The following is an 18,538-nucleotide window of genomic DNA, read 5'->3' on the forward strand; positions in this document are numbered from 1 at the left end:
TAATTTCATATTTATAGCATAGTATCTCGTAAGATCATATAAACATGAGGAAATTAAATGCTGCTACCATTTGGCAACCCGTACGTGCCGGTGCCGTTTCCTTCCTAAAAAGAAAATAAAAAATAAAATAAAAAATTCTATGCCAGGGTCACCCACACCGAGCATTGACCGCGAAAAGTCCACTCCTCAGTCCTTCCGCAGCAGCAGCAGAGGCAAACGCCGGAACGCGTCACTTGGCAAGAAACCAAAAGGGAACCGATGGAACGCTATGGCGATACGTCACCAATCCCCTTCACAAAAAACAATAAAAAAGGAAAGAAATCCCCAGCGATTAATAACAGGACGGGAGGAGAAGGAGCGAGAGATAAGAGTCGTCGCAGCAGCAAGAGGCAACAGGAACAAAGCAAAGGTGGTAGATGTGAGCCACCCTCTTTGTATCCCTCGCCAACTTCTCTTACCAACTTCTTTTTTCCTCCCCTCGTCTCTCGGCCCTCTGTCGTCCTCTCCGTCTTTCGGCTGCTTTCTCCTGCTGCCGCCGCCGCCGCCGGCCGACGACGCCGGTACGTACACGCGCCATCGTCCTTGCTCCCGTCTATCCAACGTCGTTCTGCATTCGTTCTGGCCGCCCACGGGCGCCCCCTTCGTGGTTCTTCTTTGAATTACAGGCCGTGTTTATGTGTAGTAGGATTGGACGGGGCTCTCTTGTTTCCGCCCGTTCGTGGGTACGGCGATGCCTGGCTTGTGCTCTAGTATAATTCTGTGTTCTGTGTTCTTGCCGGTTGAGTTCTTGTGACGGGTTTGGATTGGAAGGTGGCGGTGGTTGGGGACGTGTCTGGTGGGGGGCCGGAGACTTGTGGACAAAATTCTCGTGTTCTTCAGGGGTTCTTTGGTTTCGTCGATTCATTTCTGGGGTCGTTGGGCGAGGCCTCTGGCCACCCGCTCTGCTTCTATTTGCGATTGACTGGTCTGTTATGGTTTTCTCGTCGGGTTGATGGTGCTAGGCGTAATCAGGAACCGCGGCATGAGGATCAGGTAGAATTGCATTGATTGATGTAATGATAGTTGTGGCTAATTTTTTTTTGTTTTGAGAGTAAGTATTGGGTTTGCAGTTCTCGGTTTGATAATAGGTTCTGCAATTCTCTTTATCTGTACTTTCATTTCAAGTCGAAATTCAGGCTAAGGTAATATGCGATCAATTATGATTGTTTTTATTTGTACGTTTTCACTGTTAGGAAATTCTGTAATTCTTGGATGCCAGATGTTTAGCAGGATTCTGTAGGCCCTAGAGTCAAGTGTGCTTGGTCAGTTATGGTAACTGCTGCAGTGACATCGGTTTCTACTTTGAGTGGTTTCTGAGCTTTAAAGCTTGTGCCTCCACGTGAGGGGATCATAGGAGTGGAACTTCTGTCAGATAACACAGTCGATTGGAGGTCGTGTTGGAAAATTGGTCAATTGGCATCATTCTTATTGGAGTTTTCTCCTCACAAGTCTCCATTTCTGTGCGTTTCAGAATGCTCCAGTTGAAGTTGTGTGCTTTGTGAAAGTGGGTATTTGATTTGAGGACCGGTGTTTTCTGTGCTGAGGGATTGAAGATAACTCGTATGAGTTTCTTAATTATTGTTCTTACCATGACAATATTTTCAATAGTACGACGATTGGGCCCTATAGGTTCAGTTTTATTTATTAGTAGCTTATGATACTAGCTAAGAGATGAGTGTGGTCTTCTGCACCACATGTGTCTGAGGTGACTAAGCGATCTATTATTATGATGGTAGAGTGCTTACCAGATGCATGATGGAGTGAGCTACTCGATGGAACAGATTTGACACATGATTATTGTTTCAGCAACTTGGCTGATAAGATTTCGCTACTCCATTTCTGGGCACCGTGGCTGTTTTTCTGTCTGACTGGAGTCACCTGTTTTTCTTCTTTGAGATAAACCTTATTATTTCTTGAAGGATCTGAATTTCATTGCTCACTGTGTGTGTACTACATGTATTTTTACGTGACGTCTATGGAGGTATTGAACAAATAATCAATTATCAGCATGTTTCTTTTTTGAACATGTATGATATTATTATTTATGAGAAAGAAATAATTATGCCCATCAGTTAGTACAATAAATCAAATTTGTAAATATAGCATAGCGTGTCCTTACACCGCACATCTTGCTTTCTCAAAGTTTACATTTTTAACTTAATACTGTTTGCTTAACCAATTATGTACTAGCGACTTCAATTTGTCTAGCATATCCTCATATTTGTGACCCTATTGCAGGTGGCAGTTCAAGTATGGTTAGTTTGAGGAGACGTCGACTATTGGGGCTTTGTTCTGGTAAGATGAATTCATTGTAATACCTTGAAAATCTTGCTGATAGGTTGTAAAGAATTTTCTAATGATTTATTTTGTGAAAATGTGTAAATATTTTCAGTTTTATGTATATGCGCGAGCAAACTGTATCTTTTGGTCATACTGATCAGTTTCATTCCCGCCTGCTCTTGAAATTAAACCTTTTGGTATATCCTATGTGGCATAGTGTTCTAGATGCAAAAGAAAGCAAAACATGTAATAGTATGCATCCTGCAGATTATAAATATATTGTACATCGGGTAGCATGCTCTAATTTGTTTTTTAGTACATAAAGTACTCCTATGAAACATACTTAATTATCAAAGGGTATTGTAATTCCTCACATACATGTAGTAGGTTGCTCCAGGGCTGTTAGTAGGATAGTTTTTTTTTTTTGGCAGAAGTCCTGTTAGTAGGATTGAGTAGTTCTAGACACTGAAGACGGTGGTACGAGTAGTCAATGGGCGATCAAATGTTTGGGGAGCATGGAGTGGGGAGTTTAGTTGCGAATTAGTTTCTGCCGGTACAAAGTAGGGTTTTTACGGTATCCCGGTACTCTATAGGTAAAGGAGGGAGTACCGACCAAAGCTAACCATCCATTTAAAAGGTACTTTTGATTATTTTTGTCTTGTTAATGCAAGTTCACATTTGGATTAGATGTATTCCCCTCCTGAGTTTCCGATCAAGTACACACTGCCGTGTGCGTCCCTGATCATGCACAAACCGCGTCCTTTCTCCTCTCTCCATCACAATATCACATGTGCTGCCATATCTGCACCCACAGAAACTAGGCGCATTTGTTGCCGGCGAGGCCTCCCAGCTGGCCCTCGTGGTGCTCAAATCCTGAGCCAGACCGTGCTGCATGCCTGCGTGCTCGTCAGTTTGCCTGTGCACTTCCAGTTCTCTAGCATCTGGCAATTAGCAATTACGTGCTTGTTCATCACACCGGTGGAGCCCAACATGGTATTGGAGATTAATTAGGGTTTACCATGGAACGGATTATATTCTTTTTTTAATGTATTTCTGTGTTCACACTCAAACGAGCAAGATTTCGTGATTCTTTTCTTTTAACAATAATATTTCCTAGTCTATTCCAAAGTTGTTGTTTTTATGATCAAACACTAGATTATACTAGGATTACGGTTCCCTAACATCAAGTTGCTCGGTTTTTGGAAGTACTCCCTAAGACCTGTAGTAGAGTACCACGTAAGACTAACTGTTAGATTGGAGAAAATGAACGACCCATGTTTGTTCCGGGGCACCGTAAAAGAGCTCGTACAAAGAATGTCAGTTAGAAACAATTTTGGTGGGAACTGGTAATACTGACCTTTTGCTACCATAATTAGGAAGGGACATGTTTGGTTCCATGTTTACACGGTGGCAATGGAACTAGATTAAATGTTTCACTGTTAACAGGTATGCTTATCGTAATATTTCCAAAACTGAATGTGGAAATTGACAAGGAAAAGCTTAGCATTCTGTTTCGTAGTTCTCTGGTGATGTATGCAAGTGTTCCTTTTGGGTTAAAAAATATCAACTTTGTTTAAATAGTAAATTGAACTATGCACCTTGTTCGTGTAAAAGTGGCAGCTTGCACTTTTTGTACGCAAAAACTCCTCCGACCATATATTACAGAAATTGAACACGGTACTACAGGTTTAACTATGGATGTCCATTCTGTCAAATGGGGCTCACCCGAGTACCTTAGTGATCTAGCGAATGTTAGGGACCTTTTAGGATTGGGGCATATGCTAGCTCGCTTATTTGTTGAAAGTTGTGGCAAGTCTGATCTAGCTAATTTGTTCAATTTTTTTGCGTGTCCGAGCTAGCTTATTTGTCCATGGTGTTGCGAGCAGTTGACTTTTCACAAGGGTGTCTCTGACCTACCTTGCTACTGCATAAGGAAGCAGCCAATCCATCTGGCCTTCCATTTGACTGGCTGCTTATGCCCTCATAGGTCACGTTCTGCATGCCTTGGGACAATGTGGAATCATTTACAGTACATAACAAGCTATAGATCAATGAACTCAGCATGTCTGTTATATTTTCACCAGTTACATCAGTTGAGCTTTTGTTTCAGGCAAAGATTCAGTTGATCTTCCTAAGCCCGTTGAGAATGAAAAACATGTGGAAGCTGCACACTCAAATGTAAATCCGTTGAGTGTGCACCCACTGCCCTTGGTAAGTTTAACACCTGGGTGTTCGTTGTATTTTTTAAAGATGATGAGCTGCTATAGTGGCACATTAGTAGTCGCTTCCTGTGCTATCTCCTTACTTATGTTCTGTTCATATCTTGATTTATTTTTTAGTGGTTTCAATTCTATTAAATATTTTTGTTTGCAATCTTTTCTTAATAAAAAACTTTTTCGTCGTAGACCGAGGCTTCTGATGTACTCCCAGAATCTTCAAATGGTTCTGACTCTTTGAAGGAAGAGAAAAACCAATACTATCCAGGTTCGTATTATTATTGCATATTTTTCCTTTATGCGTATAAAGTTTGCAATATGAGTATTAAGCTGATGATGATGATGATGATGATATTGTTGCTTTCTCCTTGTCAAAAAAGACATTTTACAGTCTAACTAAATTTCTTAGCTTCAGGAGAAAGCATACTCATGTTTGACTTTCTTTGTCTAATATTGGTTGAATATTAGAAGTTATATCTGCTTAGTTACTTGACTGTGTGACTTGGGAAGCTTTACTCTAAATTATTCGCCCACCATGATTTATGTTTTAAGAAACCACATTCATCCTTGCTAATGAATCCACAGCGTTTTCATTGGACATCAGAGAATACAGTACAGCTGATCAGTACATTATTTACTCGTTTTATCTTGTGATTTTAGGCAAGGAGATTAAGCGCAGAAAACGACATAGAAGAAAGCAGTATGTGGACCAAGAGCCATGTATAAAGAGAGGGGTCTATTTCAAAAACATGAAATGGCAAGCTGCTATAAAAGTTGACAAGAAACAAATTCACTTGGGAACTGTTGGAACACAGGATGAAGCAGCCCGGCTATATGATAGGTATTAGCTGGATTATGTTTTACTGTACATATGCATGATTATGTTATTTGCATCAACATACTTATTTATGATTATGAGTTTATGACAGTTCCATCTTACTTCTGTAAAGAGTGTCTACTGGTACTATTGATTTTATTTCAACATGGATACCTTTTCCAATACAATCTAATATCATTAGCATGAATATGCATGTCATGGGTGGTAATCAGAGCAAGATATTTTAGGATTACCTTGTACAAACTACTCCCTCTGTTCCAAAATGTAGGGCGTATAACTTTTATTGATTTTCAAACTTTCTAAGTTTGACCAACCTTATAACAAAAGATATCAACATCCACACTGTCAAATGAAGATCATTAGACACATTGTGAAATATAATTTCATAGTATGTTGGTTTGGCACTGTATGCTGATATTTTTTGCTAGAAGTTTCGTCAAATTTTAGGAAGTTTAACAATCAACAAAAGTTATACGCCGTACATTTTGGAACGGAGGGAGTAATATACTTTCTATATAACATATGTTTAGTTGTATCGAATGGAATGTTTTATTAGTATAATGGTTAGACAGCATTAATATGGTAGATCGTAACTATCCAGTGCCCAAGGTGAACCCCACTTTATGTTTGTTTGGCATTCTGGCATGCAGGCACTATAAGTTTGTCTACAGAAAAGCAGGCTGACTTAGAAGAATGTATGCATAATGTTTTCAATGCTTGCCTGATGCTTTTGACAACAAGAAGCTTGATTATGAACGCTAGGAAAGCTCCCTAAATATTTTTGTCCTTGCGCTGGAGTTGCAAGTACTAGTCTCAATTATTACAATGCTTTGTAGGAAAACCCATTTTTTTATTTAGAAAATAGGTAGGAAACCTAATAGCAGCCATGTCTCCTCTGACTTCAGCACTCTTGATTCTTAATTTTGTTCTAGTGGTATGTTTAGACCAAATGAGCCTAAGACAAGATTTCTCTGTGCAGGGCTGCTTTTATGTGTGGAAGGGAGCCAAATTTTGAACTTTCTGAGGAAGAGAAGAGCGAACTGGAGAAGTACACATGGGATGACTTCTTGGCAATGACGCGCAACACCATAAACAGCAAAAGTAAGACGCAATATGAAGTGGTTTGGCAATCATTACTTGTTGGCGACATGACTTTAATTGCATATAGCATAATTCGTGTTTCTTTTTCTTTCTCTAGAACAAAGAAAGGTTGGGTCACTGAGGCGTAACAAGGGGGACCTGTTCATAGGAGATACTGAGATGGTCAATGGTGGTGGGTCTTCGCATTCTGATGATGGAGATGTTGAGACATCAGCATCCTAGATCGCCGCCAGGTCATGAACACCCAAAAAAAACAAATTTAAATTCATGTGCATAAGGCCCCCTGGTGGTCTGATAAAGGTTAGATAATCATGCCATCTCAAATAAAAATTGGAGATGGTCAATTATAGGAACAAATTCCGCTGAGCAGTCATGAACACCCATCGGAGAACTGTGTATATCTTTCGATAGGTTTACCTCAAATTTACTTCATATGATGTTGCCCATGATGTAACTGGTTCGCCGTATGTTCTATCCTACATAAATTCAGTACTGCAATTGCCTTGGTTCAGTTGAATATTACATTCCCTTTCCGATATCTTTTCTTTTATTGAGGAACTGACGCATATATTTGTATTGCGTGTCATTGGAATTTTTAGCATTGCAATGACGGCAATAACGCGCGCGACCCCGCGACCGCGAACTAGCACGCTAGCGCGACGGCTATAGCCTCCGTTCTGAATTGCATGCGTGCATTCAAATCATGAATGAGTCAGTGTCTCATAATTTTTTTTGGAAAACAATCCCAACTTCCAGCTCAACAGCGCTACAAATATTTTCATTTTTCTCTTTTGTACATAATTTGTATTACTCCCTTGGATCCATATTAGTTGTCTTTGACTTAGTACTAATTCAGCGACAATAATATGATTCGGAGGGAGTGATATATATGAAGTAGGATACTCTTACACCATTTTACGTAAAAAGTAAGAAATAAATTTGTCCATGGATTTTGTTGATTAGGTTTTGTAATGCAAGCAACTATTGTTGAGTTAATAATGCTAAGAAAGTACCCGAATGTTGCTACGGTATAAGCAAATTATGCATATGACAAATGTTCGATTGCCAATAGGCACTTGGATCTTCTCAAACCACGGCAGAAAAGGAACAATAACGACATCAGTTGGCTATTGGCTTCAATGGCTGGCTTTACCTGTGGCTCTGTCCTACTCTACAACGCTCTCCACTTTTTCTTGTTGCACTTGGCGCTTGGCCGACACGATAAATTGTTCGAGATCATAGAATAACAATGTCATTATATGCACTGTATCTATTATTTGTTGAGTTTGTTTGCATGCCTATTAACTCTAGATAAAATATACATCATATTTGTTTGTGTTTGCACATGAATGCAGTAAAACATACTAATTTGTTAGCTTACTCGTCACTGTCCATCAAATTTAACTTGAAATGACCTTCAAACTGACAAATAATCGTCCTTGGCTTGTCGTGTTCCTCTCATCCCCCCTTCTCCGATGACTTCCATGCACATACTATATCTCCGTCTTTCATGTTGCGAATCTCCTTCCACAACCCAACATATGCACCCCGCCCATACAAGAAGACAAGGTGTTGCTTATCCTCCCTTTATATATATATCTGCCAAGCTCTCGGTTCTTCCTCTTCATGTGAAAGGACCAAGCGAATCTACTAGAGGGGGGATGAATAGGCGATTATCAAATCTCTACCAAACTATAATTATTTTAAGGAATGAACCAGTGAATTAAGCAGGATGGAGCTAAACATTAATGAAGCAAGTTAAGCAAAATTAGTGAAGTAAAAGTGGAGCAAGTAAAGAAGTCAGCACGCAACGAATATTTGTTCCCAGAGTTTAAATCATTGTCACGACTCTACGCCTTCATCGGAGAAGTTTGGTTACAAAAGACCACAAACCATATCCACCTTGTTATCCTTGAGCCTAGGACACAAAGTCCATGGCTCAATCACTCCGGGTAGAGCTGCTCCTTCGAAGGTAATCTCCAACCTTCACAAACCTTTTGAGGCGACTCCACAATCTTAGGAGGCTACCAAGCGACTCCTAGCCGTCTAGGGATGCCAATCCCATCAAGAGTAAGAAGTCTCAAAAGCTTGGCTAGGAATGCGACTCTTGCTTCAATCTCAACTATGGTTCAATCTCTCTCTCTCTCTCTCTGAATTGAAGAAAGCAGTCTTTTGAGCAGCAAGGAGGGGTTAATTGACTACCGCGCTGACCAAAAATCATACTCCCTCCGTCCAACAAAAGATGTCTCAAGTTTTTCAAAATTTGGATGTATCTATATATGACTTAGTGCATAGATGCATTCAAATTTGGTCAAAGTTGAGACATGCATCTTTTGTTGGAAAGAGGGAGTATCATAGATTGGAACAGAAGGGTTAATGTACACAATTTCTTAGTACAATAAGGAGTAGTTGCAAGGTGAATAATTTTGTGATGGAATTATGATTTAGAATAGACCATTGTATGACTTCAGTTCGTGTAAATTTCTCCTTTTTTGTGTGTAAGATGGTAACAATTATGACACATAATTTCTAATATTTCTTGTGCAACCAATGTACCGGACTGTTCTTATTAATCGAGACGTGCATTGCAAGTGCAAAGTTATTACTATTATTAAAAGCATGAGTCATGCAACATCCAAAAGATCTCAGCAATCCTCCAATACTCCATGTCGTTTTAATGATATAGGAGTATGATATATAACATGTTTTAATTATCCACTACTGCCCAACGATCCTGACCCATTAATTATGGAAACCCAATTCATTTCATATTAATCCCATTAGTTTTACATCACGATTAGTTTGGAAATTTTTCAATCAATTATGTAGACCCTCGGTTAATTACAACTCAATCCCCCTAATTTAAAATTATTCTAGTTGTTTGGAAATTTTCTCACGGATAGTTTTTGATGTATTAGTTGACACATGCAACACAATTCTTAATTTTACAAAATCCAACATCACATACCGTTTCAATGATTATGATGTCGTACAACATGTTTAGTTACGTACTGATGACATTGATATACCTAGGCCTGGACATTTTACTCGTTACTCGGAGAGTAGCTTGACTCGTTTGATACTCGGCTCGTTAGGCGAGTAAAGTATCTCCTGAAACTCGCTAACCCTAACGAGCTTAACGAGTCGAACTAATGAGTCTCGCGAGCATGCTCGTTATCTGGCAAAGCGGCGAACTGCGATGTGATCGATCGAACAAACCCAACTGCTCGTTACTTCGTTATCATATACCCAACGGCCCTTACATCAATTATAAAAATCCAACTAATTACAAATTAATCCCATTAGTTTCACTCGCTGCTAATGTAAATGGTTTTCTATAAATTATAGAAACTCTCGTTTAATTAAAAATCAATCCATTAGTCTCATGTCACTGCTCACTACTAATCTAAAAGGTTTTCGATCAATTGTATAGTAACGCTCAATTATATATCGACACCACTAATTTAAAATTACACAAAACATATGGATGCTTTTCTGTGACAATATTTACTATCACTTACTGTAATTTACATTCGTGACCACCAAACAAAATCTAGTTTGTGGTTTTGAAAAATATGGCCTCCAAATGTAATATAATTAGCAAATTCCTCATGTACATACAATTAGCACAAGATTTTCCAAAAATCAGGGTCCAGTAAAGATGGATAAAATGTCCAGAAGGAGAATGGCATATTCCTTTAATGAAAACTTATGCTAGGTTAAAGAAAGTACATACGCAACAAGGACATTTTTTTTCATTTATTGGTTGACACATGCTTTAGATTTGCATTGTAATAGCGATTTAAAAATACTCTGTACTTTCTCCGTCCAATAAAGGATGTATCAACTTTAAGTAAATTTGAATGCATCTATACAGTAAGCCATGTCTATACATCCACATTTTGACAAATTTGAGACATTTTTTGTTGAAAGGAGGGAGTACTAAATCAGCTACTCCCTCCGTCCAACAAAGGATGTCTCAACTTTAACTAAATTTGAATGCATCTATATATACTAAATCACATCTGGATACATCCAAAATATTAACAAACTTGAGACATTTTTGTTGGACGCAGGAAATACACTTATTATAAATGGAGAGAGTATTACTTAATGAATTTTTAATTATACCTGACGTGCCCGGTTCAGGATATGCAGCCCATTTCTCACAGACAAAAGACCAAAATAACCATCGGGTTAAAAAGAAGTGAAAAAGAAAATGGTGTAAAAAAAAAGAAAAAGAAAAGCCACGCGGAAAACCACAGAAAGCAAAGAAACGAAAAGACGGTAGCTTCTGCAAGGAGGCCGAGATAGAAGGAGATCCTCCTCCCGCTCCCACCATCTTTCCTTTCCCATATTCCCATACCCAGCTAGCGAGCAGCCGAGCACCTATCCTCCTCCCAGCGACCACCGCGCGCTCTCTTCCGCCGCACCTTCAGGGCCTCAGGCTTCAAACCACACACATGCGGCCGCTGTGGGTCGCCGCCTGGGCGTGCGCGCTGGTGCTGGCGTGGTGCGCGCGGCCGGCGGGCGCGGCGTGGTGCATCGCGCGGAGCGGCGCGTCGGAGAAGACGCTGCAGCGGGCGCTGGACTACGCGTGCAGCCCCGCGGGCAGCGCCGACTGCGCCCCCATCATGCCCAGCGGGCTCTGCTACCTCCCAAACACCCTCGCCGCGCACGCCTCCTACGCCTTCAACTCCGTCTTCCAGCGCGCCCGCGAGGCCCCCGGCGCCTGCGACTTCGCCGGCACCGCCACCGTCACGCTCACCGACCCCAGTCAGTAACTACACTAGTTTTCTTCCTTCCTTCCTTCCTTCGCTATCACTGCTCCGTCGGTCGATTCTCGTTTCTTTTCGTCGTGATTATGTTTCCCGCTGTGTCTAGCACTGTGTGCCTGTGTCTGATGCTTCTTCTTTTCTTTTCTTGCGTGCTTTTGCTTTTTCCGCTTGGTCTCGGAGTCGGAGCGTCTCTTTTGCTTTGTGCATTCGGTTCTGGAGTACTACTATCGATGCCACTATTTACTAAATAGTTGCATGCTTTTCTTTTTTGAACCTTTGAGATTGCCCTTTGTTGCGGAATCCTAGTAAGGTAGCTTGAAAAACTATTGGTGGAAAGAATTATCCAAATAACTGGAGCAATTTTAAATTGAGGGTTTCTATAATTGACTGTGATTTGTAATAATCTAGGGCATCCATGATTGATTGACCAAATTAGTGGTGATTTGAAATTAAATGGATTGATTTGTAATCAATTGGATTTCCATAGATGGGAGGTTGGACATACCAATGTAATTAAAAACGTGATATACATCATACATCTTTGAAGCGGCGCGGGATGCTGAATTTAGCTGGTTGGATGGCTAGGATCTTTTGGATCAACTCATGTGTTTTCAATAGTAGTAGAGAAGGATAGTTCTGGTAGTGATGCAAAACGCTATGATAAGGTAACAGATGGCATATTTACTAAGATATGTATTATATAGGCACTAATTCTTCCATCTAAAATTATACTCCGTAACAGTCTTATAGCACCCTGCCAAAATAGCACATCAAATGCTTAATTGTATAACCATGCCAACTAAGTGGATTACATTGAATTTCGATGGGTGTATATGATTTTTATAGTCGGCGCTGTGTAGATAGTAGCTAGCTCGTACATCGGCATGCATAAACACTTGTACAAAAATTGTATTCCGTAAATATATTGTACCAAGACAGCATAAAGATTATCAAACATTGATCGAACTATATTTCATTTAACTCTTACTAATCAACGCAAAGAACTTATTGAGAAGGTCATATTGACGTCTTACCCTCTACAAGGTGTGGTAAATAAAAGGTAACAGATCGCCCTGGCCATTAGATCAACGTAATTGGATGGTCCAAGATCATTTGTGAGGTGTCATAAAATTTCTCTTTGATTTTTTTGTTTTGTTAATTTGTTTTGCCTGTTGATTGGCATTTCCCACAGAAATGTGCATGTGGGGACAAATCTTGTGGGTTTCTTTTGTCTTCTTTTTTTCTCTTGTGGGTTTCCTTTGTCCTTTCGGTCTGTTGTTATTGAGATCTGTTTAAGCAAGACAGCTAACCAAAATGAGTTCATAAGCTTAACTATAAGCGTGGGTTGCCGCATGCCTGATCCTGTTAGCTCGACGTCTGAATTTTTATTACTCCCTTATCAACAGGTCTTCAAAGTAGGTGTTTGGTGTATAAAATTACTGGATTTTGGTGCCTGATCATAAGCTGCCCTGTTTTGTCATAAGTAAGTGTTTGGTGTATAGGGCCAGGGGAGTTTGCACCCCCTTTGCAATTTGAGCATGCGAGTATTCTAAAAGTTCTAAAAAGATTCTAAGTGTCAACGATTTCGCAAATGTTTAATGATCTCTCTCTCTCTCTCAGTTCTTCATTGTGTACATGCATCCATCTAGTTGCCCAGTTTATCTTGTTTGTGAAGCTCAAAAAAAAGTTTATCTTGTTTGTGAACTAATTAAGCTGTCAGGGCTATCTTCTTCAGAATACTTGTAGCTGAAGGACTTACGCATTTACACTTATTCAATTTCTTCTTGCATTTTCAGGTTATGGATCATGCACCTACCCTGCATCTCCAAGGTACACGCATCATCTTGTAATTGTTTCAATTTGTAGAACTGCAGGAAGAATACATCCAGTAGCAAAGCGGAATTTTTAGCCTTTTTTTTTTGCCTTTGCAACAAAACCAATTTTTCAAACCGTATGATAGGATAGCTCTCATAGATCCAAAATTTTCTCTTCTATAACATGTACAATAATAAGAGATGTTCAGTTAGGCTTTTGTGTTTTCTCAAATGTATTTTACTCTCTCCGTCCAACAAAAGATGTCTCAACTTTGACTAAATTTGAATGTAAACTTAGTTTTTAACATGGGGGTGAAAATATGGCATATTTGATTTTAATGTTAATTAGGTCCATCATATAACTTATTTTACATAATATAATTATTCTGTGTCTACAAAAATCTTTTCGCCTTAAACTATATCAAATGCACTACTCCCTCCGTCCAACAAAAGATGCCTCAAGTTTGTTAAAATTTAGATGTATCTAGACATTACTTAGTGCATAGATAGATTTAAATTTAATCAAAATTGAGACATCCTTTGTTGAACGGAGAAAGTATCATTTTTACCCCATAAGGTTACAGAATACTGCAAGAACCTTTTTTGCGAAAATTATTAACCGAAAAGAATTTAGTAAGAGGCTGATGATCATGTTGACTTCGTATGCGCAGCACTGCCGGATTACCAGGCACATCCACGCCTAAATCCCGAGACAACAACCACCATCCTGACCTCGGCCCAGACGACTCCGGCGCCGGAGCTGACGCCACCGCCGCCGCCGCCGCGGCATCTTTCCTGTCTCTGGCTCTGTCCTGTTTCCTGCATTTGCACCTGCCGTTGTGGTGACACGATATAGATTGTGTAGTTAGGTTTCCGGTAGAACATTGCGCTGCTGCGTCAAAGATGTAAGAAACCGCCACAGTTTTGTACGTTTTTTCTGGTAGTAGCTTCTGTAACCTACCCGGTCAAAGCCAAAAGGGCTAGAGTGGTAGACTCATTTGGATTATGCTGATTCATTCAGTCGGTTCTTTCTTGTTTCGACAATTCGAGTTCTCGGTTTCATGTTTCCTAATTTATTTTGCAAGGATGCGCTGCAGAACCTGCCGTTTATAGATGTACTCATTGGCACTAAAGAGAGTATACATGCTATTTTAGTGCTAATTCACTTCGGCTAAAAAGTGCGCTAACGGACAATAGGGTGACTACATCATGATTTGTGTAATTAAAGTGAGTACATAATTTGAATAGTTAGTACTTCGTCAAAATACATCTTGATACATGTCAACGCATTATGGTACATGAGATGTAAATTGTGGTATATGAAAGGTACATCCTGATACATGACAAATATCTCGTTCGGTACACTAATGAACCAACATACCACACATCCATGAGAAGAGTACCCAAACTTTATGGTACCAGATCCGAGCTCGATATCAAATTTTATGATAGTGATCTCCTCTTTTTATGATAGTGAGCTCCATGGCGCCTATGGTGAAGACGCAAGAAAGAGTTTATGATCAGAGACGAGGAGATAAGAAAGTTGATGGGGAAAAGATGAAGGGAATGTGCAAACAGATATGGCCTACAAACAGAACATGGTTTAAGGTGTTTTCTCTATGCTAATCATGTGGCAATGATTAAACAAAATGCAAATTAAAAAAATAGACGGACGGCGAACTGGTATCATGGGTTTAAGGTTGGTCATAGTGGATGTACTATTTCTATGTTACTACCTTCATAATGCATGATATCATATCCATGGTATCATATGACCTTCATTTATTGATTTATAAGACACATGAGGCCTTAAAAAACGTTATGTTACCGGTATCATAATATTACAAATATATCTTTCTTCATTTAATGATTGCCACATCAACCAAATACTTATGTGACATTACATGATACAACCTATGTCACTAGCACTATAACCAGCCTAAATCACGCCCACGGTCCAATGGTGATGTTAACAGTATCATTGACTCATTGCTCAGAGTTTTTTGACTGACATAGTGAAGATACAAAAGAAGAGCCGAGAATAAACCTAATGGAGAATGACGGAATATACTCACTAAAAGTGATTAAAGAAGTTAAAATCCGGCAGAAATTTTATGGAACGTTTTTTTAGAATATTTATAAGGAACTGATGGGAAAACTTTTTTTTTTCTTCTGCAACGACAAGCGGAAAAAATAGCAGAGAGAAGCCAAGTGGGAAAATCCTTAAACGGCCCACGTACTGTGACTGAAGGCCTGATAATCTTGCGTCGAGCCCAACGAGGCCCAAAAGCCCATCTCGGTTCACTCTAGGGTTTTGGCTTTCCTCTCTCCTATATAAAATCCGCCTCCGCCACATCTTCGCCCCTTCCCTTGGCACCGCCTACCTGTAATCTTCGCTCCCCCGCCGCCGCCGCCGCTTCGTCGCCACCGTCGCAATGGGTAAGCAGCTGCCAGAATCCACTGTGAACGGACCGGTAAACAGCGGATCTAACCGTCTTGCTTTTCCGCGTCATTTGCAGCCCGGATCAAGGTGCACGAACTCCGTGGGAAGAACAAGGCGGAGCTCCAGGGCCAGCTCAAGGACCTCAAGGCCGAGCTCTCCCTCCTCCGCGTCGCCAAGGTCACCGGCGGGGCACCCAACAAGCTCTCCAAGATGTACTTTCCCCTCGCTCTCTGTTTCTCGATTTCTGCCCCTATCGCAAATCGAATCGAGGACTTAAAATCTGTGGTCTGCTTGGTTGCAGCAAGGTTGTGCGCACGTCGATAGCGCGCGTGCTGACGGTGATCTCGCAGAAGCAGAAGGCGGCTCTTCGTGAGGCGTACAAGAACAAGAAGCTACTCCCCCTCGACCTCCGCCCCAAGAAGACCCGCGCTATCCGCCGCCGCCTCACCAAACATCAGGTATGCCACACACCCCCAACAACCAAACCACAGTAACAAACATGTTCCTTGCATGCCATTAGGTTTTGTTCATTCCCATATGAAAGTTTGAATAGTAGCATCGGTGGCTTGCGAAAATGGCAAGGTCGCTTCTTACCCTTTAGTATTATCTGATGTTGGTAGGCGCTTAGATTGCCATGTATGAATTTGAACATTAAACTGTAGTGTGGTGGTCAATTGTATCAATTTGTTGAGAGCAGCTACTAGTAAGTGTACAATCTGTGATTTATCATCGTGCTGGTTCCCCAATGGAACTCTTGGAAGACATTAACTAGTTCTGCTTGTATGTATCACATGGAAATGCGGTCTTAAAGCATTTTGCAATTTTTTAATAGTTTTGTGATTGGTAGTATACTTGTCTCATGCAGACTGTTTGACAATCTTGCAATACTTGTGGCAAAGACTCTGGAAGCACCAAATTTTCGTATTGACTATATGGTTTTGCTATATCTAAGTCGCCTGAGTTTAGCTAGATCTAAGTCGCCTGAGTTTAGTTAGATATAAGTTGATTCCTCAGCCATTGGACATGGACATGGTTTGTGCTTTAAAATTCAGAACGAATGATGGAAAGAAACTGGAATGACGTTCAGATACTAATCCAGCGGCTCTCTTATGTCCACGAGATTTAAGCCATTTGCTTAAAAATTAGGCGCATGAGAAATAGCAACACCTTTCCCACTATATAAGAAATAGTCCCCCAAAACAGCTGAAATTGTTGTGTTCTGCTTGTTCCTTTTGTTCTTACAATTTTCGTTTGTTGTTTTACAGCTTTCTCTGAAGACAGAGAGGGAAAAGAAGCGTGAGAAGTATTTCCCCATGAGGAAATATGCCATCAAGGCGTAGGTCTGCAACATGAGAGTTACGTTTAGAGTTTCTTGAACTAGTATGTTATCATGTATGGACGCCTGTTGTGTTCTAAGTACAATGTGATGCTCCATTTTGTCGAATCTTTCGTTCAAGTACTTCCTTGTGCTGAGGTTGATATCTAATTTTGCATTATCATCTCATTTTGTGGGGATCGACATGTTTTTAATCCTCGTACGGTGAATAGCATTGCTTGTTAAGCAGTACTTTCTGCCTTTTTTTTTCCTGCTGAAGCTCCGGTTGGCTGATCAAAGTGTGGGTGTTATCCAGAGATCTTAACAATTTCGGCTGATCAAAGTGTGTTTGGGTGTTATCCAGAGATCTTAACAATTTTTTGTCGAAGACTAAATCTTTTGGGAAGCCAATGCCTCCTTCCAATCATGTGCATTGTTTGGAACGGAGGAAAGCGCACAACCTACTCTTACATGATACTTGCCCCCTTAATTAAGGGGTGATCTCTTGAAGTATGGAAGAGAAGTTTTAACAATATACTCCTTTTGTTTTTAAATTCTTGTCCGACCTGCTTGTTGGCTTTTTCTAGTTTCTTCTTATTTTTTTTCAATATGTAAATATGACCCCTGTAACCTGAGCCTCCTTTTTAATACGGCGCAGTAGGAGCCTTTCCTGCTTTTTTCACTTGTCAATTTTTTTTTATTGTTTGTTTCTAAATTTTTGTCCTGGTTTTGTTTCAAATTTAAACTAAAACAAGCCTTGCTCCTTGCGTCTGAATCCTTGTTCTCGTTTCGTGTGGTTGAAAACGACAAATGATAGTGGGTTCGTTGATAATGAGCAAACCAGCTCCCTCTTTTCCCCTAATGACTTAACGTACTGTCATTTCCATTGCTTAATGGAAAATGTGGTAGCCCAACCCGAAGAAGTTTGTGAATAAAAGCAGAGCTCGTACAACAAAGAAGAAATATGCGCGAAGAACATAACTAAGCGTTCAAAGGCCAGTGATTGTAGCAAACGGAAGATAAGTCTCATCTTTCAGAGGCAGAAGAGTAAAGCATTGGAGGTCCCAATTCTTTCGTAAACGTCCCCAGTTAGTCCTAATTATTTGAAACTGCATGTTTGAGTTCCAATTGTTTCATAAGTGGTTCATCACAGGTCCTAGTGTGGTTTGTGCGTGTGTTTGCTGCCGACGTGGCTATCTGGGCCCACATGTCAGGTGACACATTCTTTTGCTAAAAAACCCCTGCCTCTTTCTTCCTTCTCCCATTCGGCCCTGATAGGGGGGGGGGGTGGGGGGCTCGGCTCTGCTCGTGGGGTCTATTGGCAGAGGAAGGCACACGGCGGCAGGCCGCTACAGGGGACTATTCGCACAACAAAGAGAGGTTAAAGGAAGGTGGTCTCACCATGAACGTGAAGGGACGGTGGGGACCGGCGGAGGAGCATCGCAGGAGCTGCTCGATGGCGGCGCGCGGCGGTTGAGGCAGGGGAACGACATGGGTTCGACTTGGTCCACGGGAGCGTAGACGAGGAGCACCATAAGCTTCATGACGTCTTTGTGGAGCTTAGGACACTAGAGGTGGAGTCCCGGACTCACCGGAGTGGGAGATCGAGCGGCGCCGGCTCGCGGTCAGAATTGGAGAAGATGAGGTCGGTGGCGACGATTCACAGCGCTTGAGGACGATTCCTTTGGCAAAAAGGTTCAACGCAAGCGTGGTT

The 18,538-nt window shown here is 40.8% G+C and overlaps 3 protein-coding genes across 4 annotated transcripts; all 3 read left to right on the forward strand.

Moving 5' to 3' along the window:
• The first annotated feature begins 253 nt into the window (after positions 1–253).
• LOC100846738 (ethylene-responsive transcription factor-like protein At4g13040) lies at positions 254–6,991 on the forward strand. Of its 2 annotated transcripts, XM_024462042.1 has the most exons (8): positions 836–1,430; positions 1,511–1,599; positions 2,278–2,334; positions 4,430–4,530; positions 4,725–4,803; positions 5,196–5,376; positions 6,353–6,474; positions 6,572–6,991. In XM_024462042.1, exons 3-8 carry the CDS (start codon positions 2,292–2,294, stop codon positions 6,694–6,696), a joined length of 651 nt encoding a protein of 216 aa, XP_024317810.1. In that variant the 5' UTR covers positions 836–1,430; positions 1,511–1,599; positions 2,278–2,291; the 3' UTR covers positions 6,697–6,991. The 2 variants fall into 2 exon arrangements, with proteins under 2 accessions (XP_003574993.2, XP_024317810.1); XM_003574945.4 differs by lacking the exons at positions 836–1,430; positions 1,511–1,599 and adding an exon at positions 254–560.
• A 3,824-nt stretch (positions 6,992–10,815) lies between these two features.
• LOC100825112 (PLASMODESMATA CALLOSE-BINDING PROTEIN 3) lies at positions 10,816–14,165 on the forward strand. The gene is made up of 3 exons (XM_003572498.4): positions 10,816–11,250; positions 13,049–13,082; positions 13,738–14,165. The coding sequence occupies exons 1-3, from the start codon at positions 10,938–10,940 to the stop codon at positions 13,910–13,912; spliced, it is 522 nt and encodes a 173-aa protein (XP_003572546.1). The 5' UTR covers positions 10,816–10,937; the 3' UTR covers positions 13,913–14,165.
• Positions 14,166–15,362: 1,197 nt separating this feature from the next.
• Positions 15,363–17,039, forward strand: LOC100820930 (60S ribosomal protein L35-2). Its single transcript, XM_003574946.4, has 4 exons — positions 15,363–15,505; positions 15,586–15,721; positions 15,811–15,967; positions 16,775–17,039. The coding sequence occupies exons 1-4, from the start codon at positions 15,502–15,504 to the stop codon at positions 16,847–16,849; spliced, it is 372 nt and encodes a 123-aa protein (XP_003574994.1). The 5' UTR covers positions 15,363–15,501; the 3' UTR covers positions 16,850–17,039.
• Positions 17,040–18,538: the final 1,499 nt, after the last annotated feature.

The sequence above is a fragment of the Brachypodium distachyon genome, chromosome 3, assembly GCF_000005505.3.
Source record: "Brachypodium distachyon strain Bd21 chromosome 3, Brachypodium_distachyon_v3.0, whole genome shotgun sequence".
Taxonomy (NCBI): domain Eukaryota; kingdom Viridiplantae; phylum Streptophyta; class Magnoliopsida; order Poales; family Poaceae; genus Brachypodium; species Brachypodium distachyon.